We start from the raw sequence: 27,280 nt of genomic DNA on the forward strand, positions 1-27,280 counted from the left end.
ACACAACAACAGAAAAAAACTTTTAAAGCACATGTGCAATGAAGAATATGCATATATATAAAAGCATTGGACTCGTGATTTCCACTGTTTTATGATTCAGGTTTAGTTTAAAGCATTTTATATTTTAACAAAAATCCTCAAACCCCAACACAACTGTGGTTGTTAGAGTGTTATTTATGAATTGTAAAACAAATGAAAAAAACATGTTGTGGAAAAACAGGAATGTATGTGGGATTGTGCATTTAAGGCTCAATAAGTCTCATTAAAGATTAGACAAACACAAAAAAAAGGTAAAAAAAAAAAAAAAAAAAAAAAGGGGAGGAAGAACATCAAAAGCCAAGCAATTGTAACACGGTCTAACAGCTGTAAGATGATTAAACCTGACAACACAGCATGTAAGCTGTTTCTACTTTGTCATGTTTTTCAGTACCCCACCTGCTGGGCTGTTTGTGAACTGCACTCCTGAATGAGTTGGATCACATTTTTGGGGAAGTTTAGTGGAACTCAGACGCTCTAACTGAAATCAAGAGTGGGTTTTCAGCTGCCATCATTATGAAAATACTCTTTTCCTTTATTGAATCAGTTTCTCAGTGTGTCTCCTCTCTGTCGGTCTGCTCTGACTGAAGTTCTTCTACCTGACCATCTCTCTTTTTGTTTTCCAGCTCTATTGTAGACTCTAAATGAGGATTTGTTTCATTGTTGCGTTTCAAATGAAAACTGTCCCTTAACTTTTTCAGTATTGTCTTATTCTCTCCTTTCTCCTTCTCCACCTTCTTCTTTGATTTTTGATCTGCTCCAGCGCTCTCTGGCTCTGTCTGCTGTTCTTCCAGTATAGTAATTATCTCCATGGATTCCTCTACGTTTTTCTCAATGCGATCTAAAAGGCTGTTATTCCCCGTCTTTTCACTTTCCAGCTGTGGTTTGGACTCTAAAAGAGGGTTTGTTTCATCACGTTTGCTCTTCACTTCCTGAAGTTGTGTCTCATCCTCTCCCTTCTCTTCCTCCACCTTCAGCACGTTTGTTCCATTTAATGCTTTTTTGATTTCATCAATCTGGTTTTCCACTTTTTTCTTCCTGTCTTCCATTTTAGAAATCAAATCTGTGGATTTCTGTATTTTTGTATCAATATTCTGTAAAGAGTTTTTACACTCTGCCTTTTCTTTTTCCAGTTCCTCTTTTAACTTCAATTGAGAGCTCTTTGTAAAATCTTTGTTCAAGACAAATGGAACATTTTTTGACTTTTTAAGTTTCTTCTCTTTGACCCCCTGCTCTTTCTCCACCTTCTCTAGCTTTGATACGAGTTCAGATTTTGTGTTCTTCAGTTCTATCTTCCGTTCCTCCAGAACAGAAATCACATGTTGCAAGTCGTTCTGTTCTTCCTCTTTCTCCTGTAACTTCTTATGATCCACATCCTTCATAGTGTAACTGTCTGTAACAAGCTGCTCTTCTTCACCTTCTTTTGGTGTTTTTTTGCCATGGTGCATCTTCTCATCTGTGCATAAAAAGAGGTTAAAAAAGGTTGAATATAAAGTTAATTTATTTGTTTATTTTTTGTATTTATGGGTTTTTCAACCTACTAGTATAACATGTACGACATCTAGAAAGGCAACCTATTAAATAAATAAAAATAACCCAAGTGGACGTGTTCAAAGAAAAGGAAACAGATCAATTTATAAACCATTTCTGGCATAACCACCGTATATTTAAAGATCTGGTAGAGGAAGTAGTGACTCAAAACTACTGCAAACAACCAACAAAACATTGTGCTTCTTGCGAGTAAAATAAACTTTCCTTATAAATCTAGGACCTCAAGACCATTGGCAATGGCTGATAACACTTTAAGATAAAAGAATTATAATTTGAACTTACTGCCTCTGTTTCGTCTTTGTCTCCACAGAAGAAAGAAAACCACTGAAAGAAGCAGGAAGCCAATGACTGAAGCCACGATGATACCCGTGACATAACCAGACTGAGCCACAAATACATCACCTGAAATGACACAACACAACAAGTTTATAATGCAACAACAGCAGACTTTAGTTTAAAAAAGTAAAGGAAAAAAAGTGAATAACCACAACAAGCACATCACAAAATGTATTCACCTAACAAACTCAAAAACATGCCCACCTTGAATCTGGATCCCTGTCTCTCTGGTCTGGGTGATGTTCTTCTGTTGGACTCTACAGGTGAAGCTGTTGCCGTGGCTCTTGTCAACGTTCACTTTACTGCTGACGGTGAAGAGACCATCAGGACCTGTGAGGGTCTCTGTAGGTCCAGCAGGGAGGAGGTTTCCAGCACTGTCCAACCACAACACCTCAGGCTGTGGATACCAGCCTTTGGACTGACACTGTAACTCCAACCCACTGGAGCTTCTGTCGATACTGACTATGACAGGGGAGGAGACAGCACCTGGAAACAGACATGTTGTTTGTTACAGCTGCAAGTTTCCCTGTGTTTTCCTCCCTCTCCATTGGTTTAATGTTTGGTTCTTGCTATTGATATTGATGGACCGTCTTTTTGATTGTTTGGGGTGTTTTATGTGTTTTTTTTTTTTTCAGAGGGGCAGTGAGGATCTTTGTTGGCCCCACAGGGCCACATTAAGGTGGGGTGCAACAGTGTGAAAACAAGGCAATTTCCACAAAAATCACGAGGGGCCTCAGGCAGCAGCATGGCTTTTCACATCGATCAGGCTCTGGTAATTAAATAAATTTCAGAAGCACAGGAGAGATCTCATGAGTCCTTATTCATGAGTTTTGGACTGACGTTTCCAACGACTTCCACCCATTTCTGGTTTCTGGTTTAACTGAGGTCAAATTTACCTTGTACAGACTCATGTGCACTTTGAGCGCACGCTTACAACTCTAGCTCCAAAACTGTATGTTATGAATGTACACGTACATGTCATGGTACATGGGGAAGAGTGGTTCGTTGCAAAGCCCAGGTCCCCGTAAAAATTGCTAAAAGCGGTGAAACAGAGCTGAAAGTCTGGAATGAAGAAAAGAAGAAAAGAAGACACAGAAGAAATAGTAAAGGTAGTAGAAATAGAGGTCAAGGGAGAAGAAGAAGAAGTAAAAGTAGTTTGAGAAGTATTAGTTGTATAACAATAAAGTTTTATTTATAGTGGAGCGAGCAATGTCTCTTAACATTTCATCCATAAGATGAAATGTTAAGAAACAGACTACATCATGAAAATACTTCTCGAACCTCGAGTAGCCCATAAATGCTCACTCACAGTTGCAATGTTTCTTCTATTGTTACAATAAACCATTCTTTGACCTGCATTATTAACCCAAAATTGTTTGCAATTAAATCTTCAAAGGTTAAATAAGAAAAAAAAGGTTTTGTTGGATTACTTTAACTATTTCAGTGCATTTTACCATAAGGCATTAATTTCCATTGTGCTGACGTTTTATAACCCTGAGTGTGGAGGGAACACAGTGGATATGAGACCCTGCTGAACACTGAGTGATTTCACGAGGGTATGGACTGTCTGTGCTCTGCATGGCACAGACCACTGATCAGTCCTCCATGGTACAGGTTGGCTGTCTGTGCTCTGCACATAGGATGGACTGGATGTCCGTGCTTCATAACATGGACAAGTTGTCTGTGCTCTGTATTTAGATGTGAAGCCTTTTCAGTTGACTTTAATCAACATTATTGGGCGACTATGTAACAATAGCCCCATAGCTTAGCTTTGGCCGAGAGTGGGCGATTTTCCATTCTGGACATGTATAAGATTGATGACCAAAGCAAACTTCACGTTGACACGTCACTCACCAACAACCAGATGAACAACAGCGTGTTTATTGACTCCAGGGATGAAGCATGTGTACGCCCCGGCATCAGAGAGCTTCACTTTGGAGAGTTTCAGGGAGACGTTACCAAACTTCAGTTTGCTAATGGACAGAGATGTTCTCTGCTCATAGTTCGGGTTTTGGTCAACCAGCAGGTCCTGGCCTCCTCGTCTGACATGAACAAATCTGGGGTACAGGTCTGGCCTGGTCCACTCCACAGCCATAGAAACAGCGTCCACAGTAGGTTTCAGGAAGCAGGGCAGTATGACGTCATTGTCTGTCGTTGTGAATATTTGCTGAGGTGAACTGAGGACTTCATACTGACCTGTGGAGATAGGACTGGTTTTTGTGGATCTGTTTTCCAGACTGTTTAAGAACTATGTAACCACTGACTTTTATCTGATGTATTCATGTGCAGATTAGCTTGTTACCTGCAGAGCACTGTGTTAGCAGAAGAAGGCCAGCTGTGTAAATGAAAACCTCAGTGTTGCAGCATATGAGTGGGAGTTTAGAAGATTGAAACATTTTGTCCTGAAAATTGAAACAAAATGTTTTTTTCAACACAGTGAACGGAAATTACTCAAAGCATTCACTCAAATACAACATTTTAAAAGAGAGTGTCTTGTTCTTTTCCCTCTTACTGCTCAGACTTCTGATCTAATTTAACAACACAACATATTGCCTTGATGAGGAAAAGAATTGAAATCTACAGACAAATGTTTGCAACAACTCTTACATTCTACATAAACAGTGATGTAAACCCATTGATGTGAAAGAATTTTGACCATCTTTTGTCTCTAAATGAAGCTACAATTATCTTAGTGAAGGTCTGAGCAGACACTTTCGCTGCTCATACTATGTCACTTTTCTTCAACAGCACACTCAAACATCATGCTAGAGTCACAGATCTTTTCATTTTATGACACAGTGTCACTGATCAGGCTGAAGCATTTGATCCATGTAGAATAAAAAATCTGTAGTGTATGGTGCTTGTCAGAGAGCTGCCTTTCTACCAGCTCAGGATACTTAAACTGCCAAGAGAGTTTCTTAGTTTTAATCTAAAAAATTATCTAAAATGAGTAATTCAGTGACTAAGATCACAGTTTATCAATTTCTTATCTGAAACGAAAATAAGATACAACATTTTTGAATATTGACAAAGGTTAGAAACTAAAGACTTTGTCTAAACCATGTTTTAGGAAATACTAAAACTTCAAAGATAAGATGTCTGGTTTGTATAATGCAAATTTTGCGCCACATAATAAAAACAGAGCACCCTCTCCATTGATCTCCATTGGTGGACTTTTTTTTCGCTCCCGATGTTAGTTTTAATATCTGGTGAATCTCACTAAAACCAATTCAGTCAATCTTTGAATAAGAGAACCGTACTTACTTGTGGTGTGTCCAAAGCAATCGCCTCAGCTGCCCTGGTATAAAATGATGTGTCCTTTACCCTGAGCAATAAAAAATTAATAAATGAACTATCTGCTCAAAGTTCACTTTTCTTTTTTTATACTGTCAGTGTGAATACACTTGTGCATTGAAATAGTGTAAAAGTGTAGCACAGAAGTACGTGATTTGGGACACAGTCATCATCTTTAATCAGTGCTAGCAAATACAAGTATTTTACACTCTGTGGGTGCTTGTTGTGTAGCAGGTCCAGTTCATCTACTTAGCTCAAAGTCAGCACTGATTAAGATATCACTATGAATAGATTTCCTTTGATGAGCTGGGAGAAATTTCCAAGGCCATGTCCACACATAGCCGGATATCTGGGAAGCCTCATATATTGTTATCTGTTTAGTTTTGTCATCCGCACCAAACAACAGTTTTAAGTCACTAAAAACAATGTTTTCTAAAATAATCCAGCCAAAGTGAAGATTTCTAAAAACTCTGGTTTCATGGTTTCGTGTATATGGCAGGAAACAGAGTTTCCGGATCTCAAACGTCACAGCTGAATGACAAGGTTAATTCTGATTGGCTGGCACAGGTTTTACAAATGAAAAGTACTGCCACTTATGGGTTTGGCATGCTTTGAGCTGCACTTATTGGTGGATTTTTCCAGTGTGTGTGGACAAAAGGTTTAAAAAAATAAATAAAAAATAAATAAAATAAAATGAATCATGGGGGATATTGTTTTTTAAAAATGCTAGGCTATGTGTGGACAAGGTCTCAATGATCTTGGAATAGTCTCCCTTTTGGGAAACAGAGTCTTTGTCCCAGAAAAACATTAGCTTTTCCAGAAAGTTCCCGAAGCCCCTTTAATACCAGTTAGTGCCAATGACTACAAAGTGTGCTATATCATTAATCTAGTTCTTGTTGTCTACTGTGTAGTTCCACTGTGTGGTGCATAATTAAGTGCTGTGGCCTCACAACGCAGAGGTTCCTGGTATGATTGAAGGCGGGAGAGAGAGATTTAATGAGACCAGAGGGGTTTACTGCTGGTTGCGACCAGAGATGGTGTGAGGGAACTCTTCTGCTGCTGCATAGTTTATTTTAATTCAAATGTATTTAACATGTGAAATACATCAGGAATAAAAACAATCATGCTGTTATTTCCAAAAAAGAAATCAGTTTTTGTTTTTATTTTTAGAAAGATCAGAAAGGTTTTTCTTTTTAATTCCAAAGTGTGTGTGTGTAATCAAAGGTTTAATGTATACAATAGCATTCATAAGGATTCATGTTTCCCACTAACACATGAAAGACAAATTTAAAGATTTAACTTTTTTTTTTTTTTTTAAGTATTTTGAATTTGGACTAAAATCCTCAAACCCTAGGACACAACTGGAGTGTTGTTTCTGAACTGTAAAACAAATGAAAAAAAGTTTTCCAAACAGAAATATACAAGACATTGTTAATTTACAGCAACATAAATCTTATTTTATCAAATACAGAATAAAGTAAAAAAAAAGAAAAAAAAAAAAAAAAAAAAGAAAATCTAAAAGCCCAGCAATGGTAGCATTAACTAACAGCTGTTTGATTAGAAAACCTGTCAACACATCATTCATTCATTCTCTCTTCTGAACCGCTTATCCTGCTCAGGGTCGTGGGTGGCTGGAGCCTATCCCATGTTTTTGGACTGTGGGAGGAAGCTCCCCGAGAGAACCCACACATGCAAGCTGGGAATCGAACCGGTAAATGCTTTTGTCATGTTTTCAGTGCCCCACCTGCTGGACTGTTTGTGAACTGCTCTTATAGCCTAGACTGTATTTCAGGGGATTTTATTGGCACTGAGAGACTCTGACTAAAACCAAGAATGGGTATTCAACTGCCATCATGGTTAAAATGAGCCCCTGTTGCTTCCACTGAATCAGTTTGTTGAGTAGTCTCCTCTCTGTTAGTCTGCTCTGACTGAAGTTCACCCTGACCCTCAGTCTGTTCAGTTTCCAGCTCTGTTGTAGACTCTAAACAAGGATTTGTTTTATCATGTTTGCTCCAAGAAATCCTGTCCCTTACTTTTTGAAGTTTCTTCTTAATTTCTCCTGTTTCTTCCTCCACCTTCTTCTTCTTTGATTTTTGTTCTTCTTTAGCGCTCTCTGGCTCTGTCTGCGGTTCCTCTGGTGTTGTAATTATCTCCATGGATTCCTGTACATTTTTCTTACTGCTGTCTAAAGGTTTTTTATGCTCTGTCTGTTCATTTTCCAGCTGTAGTTTGGACTTTAAAAGAGGTTTTGTTTCATTTTGTTTGTCATTTGCTTCCTGAAGTTGGGTCTTATCCTCTGTCCTCTGTGCCTCCATCTGCAGAATGTTTTTTCTGTTAAGTGCTTTTTTGATTTCATCAATCTGGTTTTCCACTTTTTTCTTCCTGTCTTCCATTTTAGAAATCATATCTGTGGATTTCTGTATTTTTGTCTCAATGTTCTCTAAAGAGTTTTTATACTCTGTCTTTTCTTTTTCCAGTTTCTCTTTTGACATCAATAGAGAGCTCTTTGTTCTTTCTCCATCCCATAAATAATGAATATTTACACCTTCAAGTTTCTTCTCATTCACCCTCAAGGCTTCCTCCACCTTCTCTAGCTTTGGCATGAGTTCAGATTTTGTGATCTCCAGTTCTGTCTTAATTTCCTCCAGTACTGTAATCACATGTTGCAAGTCATTCTTTACTTCCACTTTAACCTGTAACTTCTCATCATCCACATCCTTTGTAGTCTGGTTGCCTTTAACAAGCTGCTCTTCTTCTCTTCCTGTTGGACTTTCTTTGTCATGGAACATCTTGTCACCTGTAACCAATAATAGTGTAACCAATAATTAAAATGAAATAATAAGCATGTTTTATTCATCTGGTGCTTTAGCTTAACATTACAACATATACAACATATAAAAGGCAACAGATTACATCAAACAAAAGTGAAAACAAGTGGAGGTGTTCAACAAAAGGTAACAGGTTTAATGCTAATTTAAAGAAGGAAACTTTCATTGACCCGGAATCTCAAGATCACTGACAGTGGATGATAACACTTTAAAAGAGTTAATTCAGAATTTGAACTTACTTTCTCTGTTTTGTCCAAGTCTCCACAGAACAAAGAAAACCACGAAAAGAAACAGGAAGACAATGACTGAGACCACGATGATACCAGTGATAGAACCAGATGGAGCCACAAAGATATCACCTGAATTGACACATGTTAATAATATAACAGCAGACTTAGGTTTAAAACAGTAACTAAAAACAAACAAAAAATACAAAACATGAATGATATGAAAAGTACAACTCAAAAACATACTCACCTTGAAATTGGATCCCTGTCTCTCTGGTCTGGTTAATGTTCTTCTGGTGAACTCTACAGGTGAAGCTGTAGTTGTTTCTCTTCTCCACAGTCAGTCTGCTGCTGACAGTAAAGAGACCATCAGTACCTCTGAGAGTCTCTGAAGGTCCAGCAGAGAGAAGGTTTCCCTTTCTGTCCAACCACAACATCTCAGGCTCTGGATACCAGCCTTTGGACTCACACTGCAACACCAGTTCCTTTTTGGCAATTTCCTCTATGATGATAACAGGTGAGGAGACAGCACCTGCAGCCAGAGGAGAGGTATTCAACAAAAGGGTTTGATAAAGTTTTAAATATTGAATGTCCAAGACTACAACATGAACTAAACTTACCAACAACAAGCTCAACCATTGAGGTCCCCTGATCTGGAATATGGCATCTGTACTTTCCCTCGTCAGACAATTTTACTTTGGACAGCGTCAGTGACATGTCTCCATGCTTCAGTTTTTCAATGAACAGGGATGTTCTTCTCAAGTAGGATGGATTCTGATTGACCAGAAGTTCCACACCATCACGTCTCACATGCACAAATCTGGGATTCAGGTCAAGTCGGGCCCACTCCAGAGTCGAAGGACTAACATCTGCCCCAGGTTGGAGGCGACATTGCAGAATGATGTCCTGTCCAATCATTGCAAGAGTTGGTGTGGAAGGACCAATCATCTCTGCCTGACCTGGAGGAGGACAATCATGTTTAAAGCTTTCCATCTGGTGCCTTTCAAATTCCCTCAAGGCAGTGCTTCCACTCAAATTTGAGCTGCGGTTGCTAAATATTCATTTATTTCTTTGATCACACCCTTGTGTCTCTCACATCGTCCTCTAGCCACTCCGTAAACCACCTAAACCGTTGCCTCTCTCTGTGAGTGGCAACCTTAAAGGGCAAAGACATGTAAGTCTTTTAGGCTCAGCAAGACCAGGTCCCATAAATCAAGGCTTGGACACCTTGATTGTACCTGGTATGCCCTGGGGTATACTTGCCCAAAGGAAAAAGGACCTTACATGATAGGACAGGGTCTGGATGTTTCTTGGTACCAAATGGAGACAAAATAGGAAACAGATTCAGGTATTACAGTGGAATATTACCCCTAGTTGCTGTTTTGGGTTTTTGGTCATATTTGGCTGCTGGCTATACATGGAAGAGGGGAAAATAATTGAAAATCCTTATCTGGTTTGGTACATGTTGGGAAGACTGGATGAGTGGTAAGACCTTGCTGGAAAAAGGGACTTCTAATGGTACTTTGATCCCGCCTAAAGTAGGTCCCCTTACATGAATAATGAAATTAATGTTAACGGTGGTCGGTGATGCCGGTAACGTGCTACTAGAGCCGTGTTTCCACCAAGTAGACCGGTTTGGTTTGTCTCGGTACGGCGCACATTTTGTGGCGTTTCCACTGACTTATCCCGGGACATATTCCCAAATAACCAAGATGAGCTGCCCCACTTTTGGGACCACTTCGTTTGGGTGCCAGACTGAACTAATCCAGTCTCAGAAGGTGACGCTACAACACTGCAGACCGTTGATTGGTCGAAAGAATCGTCACTTCCTGTGTGACAGCAGTCGCATTTCTCCTGGTGGCTCACAGACTTCTCTGAAACAAAGCTTGATTGTTCTTTGTATCAAAGAGCTACATGCCAATCACAGAGAGGACGAAATGCTGCATGTCTTCATCTGTGCTCTTTTTATACTGTGTCACGGTTTTCTTATTTGTTGGATTTATTAGCAGGGTACACTGTGTCGCACTGCTATGGCATCAAGCTATTATTTAATAGATGCAGCTTTCGGCATCCAGCTTACACGCCGCCTACCTCAAGAAGGGCACAGTTTGCTGTGGAAATGCAAACAGGATCAGGCTTAACTGTACCAAACCATGTCAAACCATACTGAACGGCGCCTTAAGTAACATGTTACTCTGGTTTGACCACTTTTTCCAGTAACAAGTAATCTAACGCATTACTATTTCCAAACTAGTAATCAAATCAGAGTTACTTATCCAAATCACTGTACGTAACTTTTATTTTTATTTTCTTAAAAAAAAAGTATATATATATATATATATATATATATATATATATATATATATATATATATATATATATATATATATATATATATATATATGCTTTTTTTTCTTGCATCTCGGGGAGTGACAGGAGTTGCATGTTCATTAAGTTTTCAGCATGTGCATGTGTAATAGCAGCCAGCACACAAAGGTAAACAGAGGGGGAGAGGAGAGATGTGTGTTTTCTAGCTGGAAACACAGTCACTGTTTTGAGTCTGTGTCAGCTAAAGATGATAATATTATGGTTGGTTGTTCACTCTGTGCTGCAGTTTGCTTAAGATCTTTGACTGAAACATTAAGGAATCAATCAGAGAGAGATCAGCGTGACAAGTTGTTTGATTTTTACCTGGGGAAAGGTGAGTCCTGCCTTTCTCTGTAACTCACTCAAAACATCTAAATTCATAGTATTATTCATTATAACTGCATCACAATTTTGCCAAATTATGCAGCTGCAGGTGTTGCCGGCAGCTGCTGAAAGTAACTAATAAAGAAACTTGTTACTAAACTTAGTAACTAAAAGTAACTATGTTATTTTTTAAAGGAGTGTACAGTAATCAGGAATTGGATTACTTTTTCAAAGCAACTCTAGCAACACTCCTGGTGGTATCAATTTAGGCTGTATTCAGACCAGAAAAGTCCTTTGGTCCACTTGTTTGGTCCGGACCAAAAGCGGACTTTATTTTTTTCGTTTGGTGCGGTTCGTATTCAGATTGTACTTTTATCAAGTGGACTATATTCTGTAAACACATCCAGGTGTGTGAGGATCAGTGCTCTCATTGGACAGCACTGACAAAGGGCGGCACACAGAGTACAGACCTGGAAATGGAGGTAAACGTGTGTTTGTGCTCTTATTAGAGCTGCTAAATCATTTTCAGTTTCAAGAGCAGTTCCTTCAAAGCAGCTTAACAACACCGTTTACAATTTAGGAACAGGAAGACCAATGATCGCAGCAAGGAGGCGCTATGCTCTGCGTGTCCTGACCCACAACATGCTAGCTACAGCGTGGCTAAACAGAAGACGGAGGATCAGGGATGAACCAAAGACGGTTAGGTTACGGTGGCTTTATAGGCCCAAAAGGCGCATGTATCCTGTAGTTAGTTCGGATGGACCTTGGTTTGTATTCAGACCTGCACCAGAGAACCACGAACCGCACCAGAGCTCGTTTGGAAGTGGACCGAGACCACCTCAAAAAGTGGGTCTCGGTCCGTTTGTTTGGTCCGCACCAGGGTTCGTTTGTTTCTATTCACACCTGCATGAAAAGTCCGCACCAGCATGGGAAACGAACCCTGGTCCGTTTAAAGTGGACCAGGTCTGAATACGCCCTAACTCTAAAAGCAATTGGGATATAGCCTCTGGGTACAAATATTATGCAGTTAACTGGACTTCTCTTCAAGTAGAGCTCAAAAATGGAGGGAAATGTGCAAAGACATCCTTCTAAAGGGGATTATAAAGTCCAGCCTCTGCGTTTGTCACCTACAAGGTGAATATTTTGATATCACAAACATGTATGATTTGGTAACTGTGTCAAACTTTAGGACAGATGATGACAGTTTTAGGACTATTACTAGAAGTACTTCAGTCAATCATTAACCTTGAAACAGTAAAAGCCCATGTGAGTGTAGTTACCTCCACAGTGTGTGAGGAGAAGGAGGACAGCCGTTTGATGGAACACTAAAGCACAGATGGCACTGAGAGGATTTCTATGGGAGTGTTGGGTCCACTGGTGACACATCCTGATGATTAAAAAAACAGTTGTGTCAACCATGAGATGAGCTGGTGACCTGTTCAGAGTGTATAGACTAGAGGATGCACTTCCTTAATAACAGCTCATCTGTACTTTGCACATTAATGATTAAATGAACAGGATTCATGTGCAACAAGTGCATGGCGAAATACAAATATGGAAAATAAATACTGCAAAACATGAGCTCAGTAAGAGTAATGCCAAAGCCTGTTAATAGCTTCAGAGGTAGATTCAGCAGGTCTCTACAGACTATTGGTCGGCTCATTATATGTTTAAAGGAAGCTTGACCACTTGACAAAGAAGACTTGGGAGACTTAGGCAGCTTAAGTTAAAAAAGTTTATACAGCTCCAAATGATAGATTTATATCTGTTAATGTCACCAAAATTATTAAATTCATTCTTTGAATAAGAGCAACTCACTTACGTGTGGTATGTGCCAAACGACGCCTTCAGTTGCCTTGGTGTAAAATGATGTGTACTTTGACCTGGGCAATAAAAATTTAATCAGTGAACAATCTGCTTTGCTGACAGAAGAGAGGCAGATCTTCAAACCTGCAAGTCAAAAACAAGTAAACTGTACCTTTCAATGTGAACTAACCAAGTATTAACACAAAGTAAAACGTGTGCATAACCCTGCATCTGTCAGGGTTCACCATATCAGGTAGAAATATACTGTATTCATACTCTGCTTTTGAAAGCTCATTATGTTCATTCATTCTGTACATAAAGTCTAAACAGATTGGAAAAAAAAATGACCATGAAAACTGAACCATGACCTTATTAGCTAATACAGGTTGAACAAATGTTATTAATCGAGGATGTAACAAAGATAGATATACTGGGTGGTTAATGATGGTGGCTGACCAACTGCTTAAGGTAGAAATGACACTTGTTGTTTTTCAACTTCTACCAAAACTACTCTTTGTAAACAAAATTTATGGTCTCTTAAATATCAGTTCTTTGTGGTTTTAGCAGTTAAATGTGAAAGAAATGTACCCTGTCAAACTTCTTGTGGTTTTATTTAAATTTCTCTCCACAATAGACAGACAAGCTCAAACCTTTAGACATTTCAGTTACCAGAGATAGGCTGCATAGAAAGAGGAAGTTTCAGCCAATGTTATATTTGTCTGCTACTCAGTTTGTTGCTCACTCTTTCAGCAGCGAGACAGCATGGAGGCTACAGCGCTCTGTGTCAGCCTGTGTGAGTACTGAGTGTCTTTACACAGATGATATCATGATGATGATCTGATATAAAACCCTCTCTCTGTTTTCACAGTTTTACATGTATTCATGCTTCTCGTTACAAAAGATCAGCTCTGTTACTCTTCCTATAAATGTGGTAGGTATCAGTTAATCCATTATTCAAACTGAGCTGCACCAGCAAAAGCAAAGCAGATTGACCTTCTTTCCCTTCCTCAGAAGCAGCTTCTTTGCACATTGTTGTGAACAGACTCCAGCTCTTTGAATATCAGTCCATCACCTGTGACTGTCTGGGATTTGGTGAGTTCACCAAGTGGAGAGTGATGAGGACAGTCATGGGAGTCAGAACCATCTGTGGTGCTGGTTGGGAGACGTCAACTGGACCCTGTCATATTAAACATGCATATGAAGCAGACAGTGGTGAATACTGGTGTGAGACTCATGATGGAAGGAGGAGCAGCTTGGTAAACATCACCGTCACTGGTAAGTTCAGGAACTGCTCAGTTTCTACATTTTTATCAGTGCCTCTTTTAAGTTTTTAAGGTCTAAGTCTAAGACATTGATATTGTGTCCAAGTTTAATTCCAGCATAACACTAACTCTTAGAGTTTTTTCAGCTGGCTCTGTGATCCTGAAGAGTCCAGCTGTTCCTGTGACCGAGGAAGAGGACGTCACTCTCATTTGCATCAATCAGACGTCTACATCAGTCCCTGTAGCTGATTTTTATAAAAACGGTCTCTTAATGGGAACTGGCTATAGAGGAAACATCACCATCCATAATGTCTCAAAGTCTGATGAAGGATTCTACAAGTGCGATATCACTGGCGTTGGAGAATCCCCAGAGAGCTGGTTGGCTGTCAGAAGTGAGACTACACCAGCCTCTCCAGAGGAACATCCTTCCCCCCATCGTTCCTCTGATGACCTTGTCGTGATCATGGGGATCATATGTTTGGTGGCTGTGCTGCTTACGATGGTGGGACTTGGTCTTTGCTGGAAACATAGAGGTAGGGCTGATATGGACTGGAAGCAACAACCTGTACGTGTATTTATAGATATATGAGTGTATGTGATAGTTTTTATTTTACTTAATTTTTTTTTTAGGAAAAATGAAACTATTATTTTAGTTCTTACACCATTGTTTTATTGATTTAGCTATGCTAGGTGTTTTCTGGCTGATTTATACACATCATTGTATTTCCAGCTGTAAATGTTTCTACAGTGCTTCACAAATTCAGTTGATATTTACGTTACAGTTTTTCTTTGGTCCAATCCTTCTATCAATCTGTTTTTGTGTTCTAGCTTTGATCTGCCATTATCATGACAATATTGTGTCCAGATCACAGTCCAGTCTTACAGAAACAGGTAAGTTCACTCAGCATTCAACAAGAAAATACAATAAATAAATAAATAGATAAATGAATAAATAAATAAATAAATAAATAAATAATAATAATAATAATAATAATAATAATAATGATAATAATAATAATAATAATAATAATAATAATAATAATAATAATAATAATAATAATAATAAACTTTGCTTGAGATCTGCTTGTCAAGCGATGTAGTTATTGGTCAATGTTAATCCCAGACTAGATCAGATAATCAATATCCTGGTCTGGGTGCACCTCTGAATCTTTCGGCTCAATATGACCTGCTGAGTAGAAATATTAATAACTAGACCAGCAGTCTATAGAGGTATGGCACAATTTCTGTATTTATGCTGATGTTCTACCAGCTCTTCCAATGAACTTTAAAATTCTTTAACTTAATGCAAGAACACAGACCTGGCATATTTCAACTTTCCCCACAGCCAAAAAAATTGCACCATGTGTATGGTTTACTGCAAGAAGATGGGCCAGAAACTAGCTTCTGATCTGCAAGAGTCTGAGTGACTCAGTTTTATAAATCTGTTGTCCTATAAAGACACGTACATGTTTCATTTTGTCTAAATTTAAACAGAGAGCTTTGTAGATTCTGCAACATCTTTCAAATCGAATACTATAGTATCAACATGACGTCCCGAAGGTTCAAGAACAGCATTGCATTAATTTTGGAATGCCTTTTACAGTTGTTTGCGTTTTGGGGAGAAGGTAAAGCATTTATTGATAGAAATTTTAAAAAATGATCATTTTGTGATGGAATATAGAGAATAACAATATGTCACTCCTTTAACTTTAACTGAGTTTTTTAAGAATCACAAAGTCTAAGCATCCAGAACTAAGACTTGCTGTTTTCTGTGTTTTTTTTTTAGTCTCTGAAGTAAACAGTGCTGCACCTCCACAAAGGGCAATATATTCCCTCATTACAACACCTGGAAGTTGTGACGGTATGTTCCTTCTTAAAATACACAGCAGTTAAAAAAAAGGTAGAATAAAGTTAATACAAATGTTTGAGTTCACCATTCTGCTTGTCTTTGTCAAAAAGTGCTTTAGTTTCACAGATTACCTCTATAGTTTGTTCTGGTTGATGTTAAAGGACACTTCATACAAAAGCTGATTCTTTATTTTTATTTTTTTATTTTTTTTGCCCAAATCAGAATCAGCAGAGTCCAGAGGTCAAGCGGCTGCAGTCACAGACCAAACTATCACAGCCGATTGCATCTTCTATGATACAGGCCACTAGGGACCAGGTTGTAGATTATTTTGGACAATTGGATTAAAAAAAAAAGAGTGGATTAATTAAAAATTATGGAGAATGTTGAACATGCATCAATTTTGTACTTTTTTCAAGGTTGCTTCTTTTATCAATACAAATTTGTGTATGTCATTTTTTGCCACTCCTATTTTTTTCTCTCTATCTTACAGAAAGTAAAGTTGTCTGATTGAAGGCTTTGCATCTTACAAATATAGAATAGAATAGAATTTATTGTCATTGTGACACGTAAAATGCAACCTCTAACCTCAGCTCATCCATCTTGTTGACGAGTAATCTGGCATTTGTTGAGGAGCAGAAGTGGAGGTTTGGATGGCTGCCTCTGTAGCCTTGTCAGTGCGCCGGCCCTTTGCCTCCTCTCCCTTCTCCGCCTTTGTCTCCGCCCAGCGGGGATGGTAATCCATGGGAGCCCAGGCACTGTGCAATGTCCGCCAGTATTTTGCTTAGGCGGATAAACTCGGCTGTAACAGTCTGCTGCTGGTGGCAAACTCAGAGTTTGAGGAGATCGTGCCAGCCATAGATGTTATTTGCCTGACAAGAATGACTCAGGATACAAAGCAACACGTATCCAGAGAACCATACACACCAAATAAATGAGCACCGAGCCACTGCAGCTGTGTGCGCCACCATCTTCCCTTAACCTATCTTGGTCTGCAGTGATCAAGAGACCAGAGTCCCCCTGTTGCGTTATACAGCAAACTAACTAACTTACTGACGAAATAAAAAAATAAAGGATTGTTTGTGACATGTAGATACCCCTGTGTTTTTATTTTATACCACTGACTTGTGAAACATTGTATGTATTATAGTGTTTACTTTTTTAAAATAATAATAAAAAAAAAATATGGGAAAATATAAAATACAAAATGATGGTTGACAGTGGTTCTTCAAAAATGCTTAAGAGCTGTTCTGTTATTATTATTATATCTCATTGACATCATCGACCTAAAGCCCAGGTCTGCAGTTTGACCACATTGCTCTTTCGTCTGTGTCTTTTCTCACGTTTGAAGACGCTTCCTTTAATAACATATGTATTGTTCATAACTGTCTGTGGTCAGCTTCTAGCTCGCTTTTCAAACCAACCTGAAGCAAGCAGCTGCTGGTAATAATAAATAAACTTTTCACATGTACACATTTAACCTCAAGTATCTATCTCCAAGGAGGGGGTCAAGGTTTTATCTCATCACTCTGGAGACTTTTGGTAAACAAACCAATAATGCTCTTCTCTGGCAACAAAACTCAGAAATCTTTACAAACACAAGAAGTTCCATTGAAGACACTTACCTGAGTCTGAACAGGCTACAGGCTACATTTATTAGAAAAGGACTGACAGAGTTCAAACAAAAGGGGCTCTATTAAGATTGAAGACCTCTCCAAGTTTAAAATCCAAAGATGTTTTATGATTTGTCCAACATCTGTTGTAACCGGTTTGGTTGGTCATAAGTGTCATGGCTTTCAAACACTGAGGTGCACCATCAGAGAGAACCTCAGGATTCACGCATTCTGTTTTCGCGTGTCCAGGTCTCTGCACACAAAGTATTGCCTTTAATGGAACAGTTACAGACTTGGTGTGAAATAACCATAAACGGTCAGTGTAACTTTAACTTTTTTGTCGTTCTACTCCCTCTGTTTTCCCAGTAACTCTAACAGTATTCAACAAGGTGCTCCTGGTCTTGGGTGATGCTCATGGTGCCACCTTTGAAGGGCTTTAATACACCAAGAGGAAAATTTGATTTTGACTGTTTGTTTAAACCACTCACACATTTATTGTAAATGGCTTGCGCCTTCTGTTGAAAGTTCATAGGTTACTACAGTGGACCTTAGGAAGCCTCTTTTTTAATCTGAATAAGGGGTGTGTGTGGGTGGGGTGGGTTGGATGGGTGGGGGGCTCTTTTGGGCCTGCACTGACATCACTCTTTAGCCACACAGGAAGAGGAGGCTCTCGTCTCCATCATAAGTCCACTCTACTTCAGTCTGATGATCAGAGCGTCTGAAAGAAAACGTGATGGAGGTCACATCCCACTGCTTCAGACACTGTGAGTCCTGACTCTGCTTTGCTGTTCGGTACATACACAGAACTATGATGAGATGTGATGATATCTCTAGGAGCAGATCTAAAGGAATAAAAACTTATAGGAAAAATCTTTGTTCTGTTGTCGTTTCAGTGGTTACCTTTTCAATCTCTCTGGTTGGACATGTTCACCCTTTAAACGACATTTCTCTGTTTCCACAGTTTTATATGTTTTCATACTTCTTGTTGCAAAAAACAAGCTCTGTCACTCTTCCTTTGGATCTGGTAAGTACCAGTTAAACTGTGATTCATACTGAGCTGTAACATATCAAGCAAACTGACCTGCCTTTATTTCCTCAGAAGCAGCTTCTTTGCACGTTGTTGCAAACAGACTCCAGCTCTTTGAGTACGAGTCCATCACCTGTGACTGTCTGGGATTTGATGGGTTCACCAAGTGGAGAGTGATGAGGACAGTCATGGGATCTAAAACAACCTGTGGTGTCGGTTGGATGTCAACTGGACCCTGCCACATCAAACATGCATATGAAGCAGACAGTGGTGAATACTGGTGTGAGACTCATGATGGAAGGAGGAGCAGCTCAGTAAACATCACTGTCACTGGTAAGTTCAGGAACTGCTCATTTTAACATCTTTAGATCAGTGGTTCAAAGTGTTTAACTTCAAAACTGTTTTTCTAAAACCCACATGACACAAAAGCCACTTAAAAGTCTTTCAAGTCAAAGTCTGAGACACTGTTATTGTATCCAAATTTAATTCAAGTATAAATTAACTTTTCTTCAGCTGGCTCTGTGATCCTGCAGACTCCAGCTGTTCCTGTGACTGAGGGAGAGGAGGTCACTCTCATCTGCATCAACCAGACGTCCACATCAGACCCTATAGCTGATTTTTGTAAAGATGGTCTCTTAATAGGAACTGGCTACAGAGGAAAGATCACCATTCGTAATGTCTCAAAGTCTGATGAAGGATTTTACAAGTGTGATATCACTGGTGTCGGAGAATCCCCAGAGAGCTGGTTGGCTGTCAGAAGTGAGACTACAACAGCCTCTCCAGAGAAACCTCCTTCCCCTTTTCAGTCCTCTGATATCCTCATCGGGGGGATCATTTGTTTGGTAGCTGTGCTGCTCGGGGTCGTGGGACTTGGTCTTTGCTGGAATAACAGAGGTATGAATCATATGGACAGTCAGTAAATAATCATTTGATGAACAGTGCCAACTTTGTAGTCTTGTTGATTGACTCCTCATTTGATCAGCTGGGTCAATCTATGGTCTCTCCAGAGCCAATAGTATTTCAGAATGTGATATTGTGCGAAAGGACACCTGCCTACTCGTGTGACCTTCACCCTCCACGTTCCCCATGTTTTCCCCCACAAGTAAAAAACTATAACTTGTTGTTTTCTGTGTTTTCTTTACTCTCTAATGCTGCACATCCACAAAGGGCAATATATTCTCTGATTATGACACCAGTTGTGAGGGTATGTTCCCTATTAAAATATGCAGCAGTTAAAAAAAAAAAAAAAAAAAAAAAAAAAGGTTGAATTAAGTTAGTACAGATGTTTGAGTTCACCATTCTGCTCCTCTTTTTTCAAAAAGTGCTTTAGTTTCACAGTCACCCTTGACAATTTGTTCTGGTTAATGTTAAAGGACATGTCACACGAAAGCTTAAACTTTTTTTTTTTAATCCCCAAATCAGAATCAGGAGAGTCCAGAGGTCAAGCAGCTGCAGTCACAGACCAAACTACCAAAGTTGAATATGTCTTCTGTGATACAAGCTGCAAGATAAAAAAAAAAGAAAAAGATTTTATCTGCCACAGGCATTTTTATTTAAAAAAAACATACAAATAGATCTTTAAACATTATGGAGAATGTTTAACATGCATGAATTTTTTTTTACTGTTTTGAAAGTTGCTCCTCTTATCAATACAAATTTTAGTAATTTTGCCAGTCCTGTTTTCTTTCTCTATCTTACAAAATAAAGACATTTCACTGAAGCAGAGGCTTTCTATTTCACCAACATGTTGAGTCATACGGCAAAAAATGATCATGGATTTTGTGTTACACATGGAGACTTTTTTATTTATTTTATACCACTGACATGTGAAAACGTTGTTTGTATTGTTGTGTTTACTTTTTTGAAAATGAAACTTTTCAAATGGAAATATAAAATACAAAATAATGATTAACAATGGTTCTTCACAAATGCTGCAGACCAGCACTGTTATTATTATGTCTCATTGACATCACAGACCTAAAGCCCAGGTCTGCAGTTTGACCACGTTGCTCTGTGGTCTTTGTCTCTTCTCACGTATGAAGACGCTTCTTTTAATATCAAATACATTGTTTTAACTCTGTGTGGTCAGCTTCTAGCTTGTTTATCAAGCAGACCTGAAACAAGCAGCTGCTGGTAAAAATAGATAAAACTTTCACATGCACACTTTTAATGCCTGGTATCTACCCCCAAGGAGGGGGTTGAGGTTTTATCACATCACTCTGCAGACTTTTGGTAAATGAACCTACAATGTTCTTCTCCTGCAACAAACTTTAAAAATCTTCACGGGTTTCACTGAAGATAATTCCCTGAATTTTAACAGGCTACACCAGAAACAGAGTTTGAGATCAAGCTGATTTTGTATTGTTTGATCAGTGTCTGTTTCTAACAGCTTGGTAACGATTAGTGGAATGGCTTTCTAACAGAAGGTAAAACTATTTTCCAGACTTGATGTGAGACACACACTAAGAAATGAAAAGTGGAGTTAACTTAACAAGTTATGTCAGCTGATTCAAACAAAACTATGTTGTTTAAATCGTAAATGCATAACTCTTTTAATGTGAAAAAAAAAACCCATATGGAGAAAATCTGAGTGAATTTTCTTACTTTAAAGCTAGATGATACACAACATAAACACAACAACTTTATTTTGGTTTGTGTTAATACAACACCTTATTGTTCTGGTTAAATCACAAGGTTAAATAAATACAATTCAAGTTGCTTCACTTCAGTTTAGCCTTTATCAAACTCTGGAAATTTAATAATACTAAATAAATAATGAATTAAAGAAAAGGGCAATTTTAGATTAGTGGGTCTATATTATAAGTTGAATTTATACAAGGAGATAATTTGAAATGAGGAGCATGGTATCCAATTTAAGTGAGATGGTAATATTTGTTTAGGTCTGCTTTCTTTTGTAGCCTTGAAATCTCTGATAGCTTATTCCAATATAACCTTGTTTATTTTCTCTCTAAAAACTTAAAGGCTTTAGGGGTTTTAACAAAAATTTTTACAGTACTGAACACCATCACTATTTCATTTCTTGGGGTGTTACCATGACTAGCCAATGGCTTTGGGGTGATGTGAATCAGGACTCTTGGCTGGTTCTTCTGACAGCCTTCTCCCTCTGTTGTCCAGATGATTCCATTGATATTCAACAAGCTGCTCCTGGTCTTCTGTGGTGTTTGTTTGACTGCCTTAGGATGGGGCTTAGCACACATGAAGGAAAATTAACCTTTGACAGTTTGTCTGATTCTCAGTTGGGTTGTGAGTGGTTAGCTCCTCCTCTTGGCTCGTCATGGGCCTATACAGTGGACCTTAGAGGACCTGTTTCCTAACCTCAGCAATACATCACGCTTTAGCCATACAGGAAGAGGAGGCTCTTGTCTTCATCATAAGTCTGCTCTACTTCAGTCTGATGATCAGAGTGTCTGAAAGACAACGTGATGGAGGTCACATCCCACTGCATCGGCCGCTGTAAGTCCTGACTCTGCTTTGTTGTTCAGTACATACACAGATGTGATGATATCTCTGGGAGCAGATCTGAAGAAATAAAAACTTATTATTATTATAAACTTACACATTATCTTTGTTCTGTTGTCCATTCAGTGGTAACTTTTTCAATCCTTCTGCTGGGACATGTTCACCTTGGGTTTTCTCAGGAAAGCAGTAAGTAACAGTTGTTTGATATTTCTGATCTTGTTGAACCATCATTTTCAGACAAACCCATCATGAAAATCAGTTTCCTGTTTGTCTTATCAGGTTTTCCGGAGATTGTCCCGACCACGCTCCAGTTGTTTGAGTACAAATCCATCTCCTTTAGCTGTGAGGGTTTTAAAGATCACACTGAGCTGATGGTGATGAGGGAAGTGAAGGGAAAGGTCAGTAAATGTGTCAGCACCTGGGAGACCATGACACAGTCTGCCTGTGCCATTAAACCTGCTTACCAAGCCGACAGTGGGAGGTACTGGTGTGAGAGTGAAGCAGGAGAGACCAGCAACACCGTCAACATCAATATCACTGGTAACAAAGACCTTGATCAGAAAGTTACACTCTTCACACTCTTTATGGAAACTCTTTCTTTAAAGCTCTGAATCTTCTTCCTGCAGCTGGATCTGTGGTCCTGGAGAGTCCAGTCCGCCCGGTGATGGAGGGAGACTCAGTGTCTCTGCGCTGTAGGAGTAAAATGACATCTTTTGCACATGTGGCTGATTTCTATAAAGACGGAGTTTCCATCGGCAGTGGATCCACAGGAGAGATTTCGATCCAGGGTGTTTCCAGATCTCTTGAAGGACTTTACTGGTGCAGCATCTCAGACTTTGGAGAATCCCCTCAGAGCTGGCTGGCCGTCAGAGGTGAGAAACCGTCAGGTTTTCAAACACGTGTTAACCTGAAATCAGAGCTAAAACTCCAGTTTTGTTGACTCTTGTATATTGTACCTGGTAAACCCAACAGGCTCTATGTTGGGATGGTTTATGTTTTATTTCCAGCTCAGTGAACGGACGTAGAGGTCTTTGTTGCTGATGTGTAAAACTGCTGAATATTTGAACTCTCCTGCTTTCAACTTGAAACCCTCTGGGCCCACTGTAGGGAACTTAAGACATGTATCCAGCAGCAATAAAAAAATGTATATAAATACCTGCTGTGCTCTCTGTTTCTACAGTAGCCTCCATGGAGTCTCATCCCCCCTCGAATCCCTCCTGTCACCTTTACCTGGTCCTACGAGCTGTGTTCACCATTTTCACGGTGGCTCTGCTGCTGCTGCTGGTCGCTCTCCTTCACTGTGGAAAACTCAAAGTGACTCAGAAGTTTGTCTGTGTTTGTAGAGTTTGTAAAGGGAGCTGCCAAACTAAAGCAGACGAAGACAAAGAGCAGTAAAGGAAGAGTTAATGTCTCATGGGGTTTATAGTTTGAGAGTTTTGAAAGTCACAATAATTTTAAATTAAGTTGATTTGAAATAAAATTAAGATGAGCAGAAAGGGGGTTAAAAAGTGTGTGCCATATTCATGTATCATGTTCTTTGTTTCATTTTTAGTCTTTACATAGTCTGATGATAATAAAAGTCTCTGAAACACAAACCACAGAAATAACGGTGAAGGCGCAACAGCCTCTAAAGCAGCAACCAGATATTTGTGTCATCACAAAAACAGGTAGGGCTGAACAAAAATATCTGTCGAACTAAATGCACAACTCTCTGTGGTTCTCAGATTTAAAACCTTTAAATTCAGCATTAGAAAATCTTCCACATGCTTCTTTTTTGTGTGTCAGATATGTTTCATGGATAAAACTGTACACAGTATTTAAGTGCTAAGACTGTACACACTTTGATATGAATTGACTCCCCATTTTTTAATTGCATGGCAAAATAAAGGTATCAACTTTTTTTTATGTGTTTCTTCAAAAGCAATTTGATTACAAACAACTTTCTTGACTTGATCAATTTCCATGTCAAAAAATACAAAATGAATGTTTTTTGATCGTTATTTATTTTTTCATGATTTTGGAAAAAACATCTGTGTGAAAACTAGACTGTTTTTCAAATTTAATCTAGAACAGTAATTTTAAATGTTGCATCAAACAAAATCATTAAACCAAACAAACAAAAAAAGAACCTTAATAATGTCACAACAGCAGCATGTTTTAAAATAAAATCTTTTTAATTTCAAAAAAACTGATTCATTAGTAATTGCAGAAAACCAAATTCTAGGCAGGACAAAAGGTTAAGAACATCTAGATGACCTTAAGATTTCAACAGTCACAGGTAAGGCCACAGAGTATGTCCAGTAGAGATAAGCTAACTTGCGTTGCAGTAGTTCAGTCTGGAGGAGATGAAGATCACATGCCCCACCAGATATAATAAGATCATTGATCTCTGTTATAGTAACATCAAAGGTGCATATAAATCCATCCCTCTCCCACCTCTTGGTTCCTCCAACCACAACTGCAGCCAACTCATCCCGGTCTATCGGACTGTACTGAAGCCAGGCAAAGTGCAGAGTCTCAGAGTGAAGACCTGGGATGATGATGCCTGCTTCACTCTGCAAGGGTGTCTCAATGCTACTGACTGGAAAACATTCATTGAGTCCTCTACTGATATAGATAAACTAACTGATGTTGTGAGCAGCTGGGTTACATACTGTGAAAATTGTGTTACTCCTGTTAAAACGGTAAACATATCCTAACAACAAGCCGTGAGTTTCTAACATCACTTAAAGATTTATTACACCGAAAGAAAACAGCATACAGGAAAGGGAATATATCATCCCTGTATAACTTGCAGAAAGAAATCAGTTTGGAGACGTTTCTGAGGTGGAATGGGATCTCACAGAGGTGTTTAAAGTGGAGGCCAAAGGTGAGTTCTGGGTCCATCATTATACTCAGGTTGGTGACTGATGTGACATAAGGAATGTCTTGGCCAGGGAAGGTGGAGCTGATGTAATGTGCCAACTCGCATTGCTTCTATTTTGGAGCTGGTCAGCTGGAGGAAGTTGAGCTTCATCCACGCCTCCATCTCCTTCAGGCAGGTGATCAGAGTGGACAGAGGAGCAGTAGGAGCCGGGTTTTCCTCTTTCTCTTTCTTTTTCTACTCTTTTCCAAGTCCCCTCTTCAGCTCCAAAACCACCCACCACGGTTTCCCTGTCTTTGCCTCTGCTCCCTCTCCTCCTGCAGCTCCAATTCCAGTCCTTTTCTCTTCTCCACCTCTTTCTGCAGCTCATTTTTCAGTCCCTCCTTCTCCTCCTGCAGCTCTTTTTCAATTCCAAACCTCTTGTCCACCTCCCCCTGCAGCTTCTTTTCAAATTCTCTCTTCTCCTCCTTCTCTTTCTGCAGCTCATCTTCCAGTCTTCTCTTGGTCCCCTCCAAATCCTTAGTGAGCTGTTCTCTCTCTTTCTTTCCCTCTTCAGCCTGTTTAGGCTTTTTGGCTGTGAGAGAATAGGGAGAGGCCACTTTAATAATCTTTGTGCTGTGTTAAATTTCTCAGAGGGAATGTTTGAAACATCTTATTCCAGGGTCAGACTAACCTTTGGTTGCTTTTTTTCTCCATTTCCAAAAGATGAAGGCAGCTGCAACAATCACACTGAGCACAATGACCACAATGATGCTGACATAAACAGAGGAGGAGGTGTCAAAGAAATCCGCTGAAAGAGAAAACACAGGAGAATGTTAATTCTGTTAAACATCAGCTCAGGTGTCAGATTGTTGAAGGTACGGGGGAAACTACCTGAAACCTGAAGGTGAGTCTCTCTGGTCTGGTTGATCTGCTCCTGATGGACTCTACAGGTGACGCTGTCCCTGTTTGTCTTCTCCATGTTCAGTCTGCTGCTGACAGTAAAGAGACCATCAGGACCTGTGAGGGTCTCTGTGGGTCCAGCAGAGAGGACTGTCCCCTCAGCGTCCAGCCACCTGACCTCAGGCTGTGGAAACCAGCCTTCAGACCTACAGTCCAATGAGAGTCCACTGCTGGATTTAGAGATGTTGATGCTAGGAGAGGAGACAGAGCCTGCCAGAGGACAGAGAGGACAGCTGTTAGAAACTGTTTGCTCATTGGAGGAGGACTGATACAGCTAGTGCGTCTTACCAAAGAGCAGCTCCACAGTTGTGTCTCTGTTGATGGTGGGAATGAAGCACCTGTATGTTCCTCTATCAGACAGTTTCACTCTGGACAGTTTCAGAGAAACGTTTCCGTTCTTCAGTTCACTGATGAACAAAGACGTTCTTCCCTCATACCAGGGATGTTGGTCGTCCAGGAGCTCTTCACCTGAACGCCACAAATGTACAAATCTGGGCTCCAGGTCTGGTCTGGTCCACTCCACGGTGTGGGTAGCAGCATCCATAGATGGTTTAATGTGGCATGGCAGAATGACATCATCACCAGCATACGCCACGATTGGCTGAGAGGAACCAATGACTTCTGGAGTGCCTGGGAAAGAGAAATCAGACATGTTAAAGTAATTTCTCTTCAGAGATGTATTATGAAAAGTGTTACGTGTTGTCATTCATGAAACGTCAAATTGTGTCGTTCATGATTGGCTGTTCATGAATGTGACAGAAAGTGTGTTGGTCCCTGAAAGTGTTGCTTTCTCAGAGGGATGTGAAATACATCAGAAGAAAATAAAACAGTCTGTCTAATGTGTCAGGTTACCAGAGATCCTTTTATGTAACATGTGATATGTGAGTCCTAAAATGATCTTAAAAAAAAAAAAAAAAATTCTCATCAGCTTTTCACTGGAAAGCCAAAACAGGTACAGAAGTGTGTTACCTTCATAGCAGTGTGGCAGCAGAAGCAGGAACAGGAAGTAAACCATCTCACTGAGGGTCCACTGATGCAGTTTAAAAAATTGTTTGTCCATCATGTGAAAAATCCTGGATATCTAAAAATCGTACCACTAGTTGGATGTTGAAACTTGTTTCCTCAGAGCTCTGTGGGGACTGCACATCAGTTACAGGAAGTCATTGCCCTGAAACAAAAAGTTCTGTATCACCGTTGATGCACTTGTAAAATAACATCATGCTGTAGTGAAGAAGTCTTAGTTCTTAGTCCATAAACTTGTAATGTGCTTTTTTTTTTTTTTTTTTCCACAAGATGCAGGTCAATATAACCGCTGCAATGACTCCATTTATCAAACATCAGGGCGTAAAGTTTCTCAGACAGACTCAAAAATTAGTTTAAAGAGAACTCAATGAGTTTTGTATGATTTTACAAAAAAAAAAAAAAACATCTTAGTAAATTTGATGGTTCAGTATTTTTTAATGTTTTATGAGATTTTG

At 39.3% G+C, this 27,280-nt stretch overlaps 2 protein-coding genes across 2 annotated transcripts; both read right to left on the reverse strand.

Annotated features, from left to right (window-relative positions):
• Window positions 1–2,098: 2,098 nt before the first annotated feature.
• Window positions 2,099–8,006, reverse strand: LOC141811236 (butyrophilin subfamily 1 member A1-like). Its single transcript, XM_074699218.1, has 3 exons — window positions 7,763–8,006; window positions 3,778–4,119; window positions 2,099–2,409 (listed from the first exon to the last, which is right to left on the reverse strand). The coding sequence occupies exons 1-3, from the start codon at window positions 8,004–8,006 to the stop codon at window positions 2,099–2,101; spliced, it is 897 nt and encodes a 298-aa protein (XP_074555319.1).
• A 261-nt stretch (window positions 8,007–8,267) lies between these two features.
• On the reverse strand, window positions 8,268–26,817 carry LOC141811237 (butyrophilin-like protein 2). Its single transcript, XM_074699219.1, has 11 exons — window positions 26,772–26,817; window positions 26,091–26,432; window positions 25,722–26,012; window positions 25,534–25,650; window positions 25,278–25,434; window positions 23,238–23,363; window positions 22,462–22,534; window positions 18,572–18,752; window positions 8,893–9,231; window positions 8,523–8,804; window positions 8,268–8,404 (listed from the first exon to the last, which is right to left on the reverse strand). Exons 1-11 carry the CDS (start codon window positions 26,815–26,817, stop codon window positions 8,268–8,270), a joined length of 2,091 nt encoding a protein of 696 aa, XP_074555320.1.
• Between the last annotated feature and the right edge of the window lie 463 nt (window positions 26,818–27,280).

Source organism: Halichoeres trimaculatus, unplaced genomic scaffold (genome assembly GCF_033239565.1).
Source record: "Halichoeres trimaculatus isolate MK-OKI-2021-1 unplaced genomic scaffold, fHalTri1.1 fHalTri1_scaffold_22, whole genome shotgun sequence".
Classification (NCBI taxonomy): Eukaryota; Metazoa; Chordata; class Actinopteri; order Labriformes; family Labridae; genus Halichoeres; species Halichoeres trimaculatus.

Bases quoted from the DNA above. Each gene is read 5' to 3' on its own strand.
- LOC141811236 (XM_074699218.1), bottom strand. From the start codon at position 8,006: ATGTTCCATGACAAAGAAAGTCCAACAGGAAGAGAAGAAGAGCAGCTT. The intron at 4,120-7,762 runs GTGTAAATATTC...CTATCTCCACAG, and splicing joins GAATGAGAAGAAACTTGAAG to GTCAGTATGAAGTCCTCAGT. The intron at 2,410-3,777 runs GTGAGTGACGTG...GTCTGTTTCCAG, and splicing joins TGTTGTTCATCTGGTTGTTG to GTGCTGTCTCCTCCCCTGTC.
- LOC141811237 (XM_074699219.1), bottom strand. From the start codon at position 26,817: ATGGTTTACTTCCTGTTCCTGCTTCTGCTGCCACACTGCTATGAAG. The intron at 23,364-25,277 runs GTTTGGAATTGA...CGTCTGCTTTAG, and splicing joins CAGGGGGAGGTGGACAAGAG to TTTGGCAGCTCCCTTTACAA. The intron at 8,405-8,522 runs GTGAGTATGTTT...GTGTCAATTCAG, and splicing joins GACAGGGATCCAATTTCAAG to GTGATATCTTTGTGGCTCCA.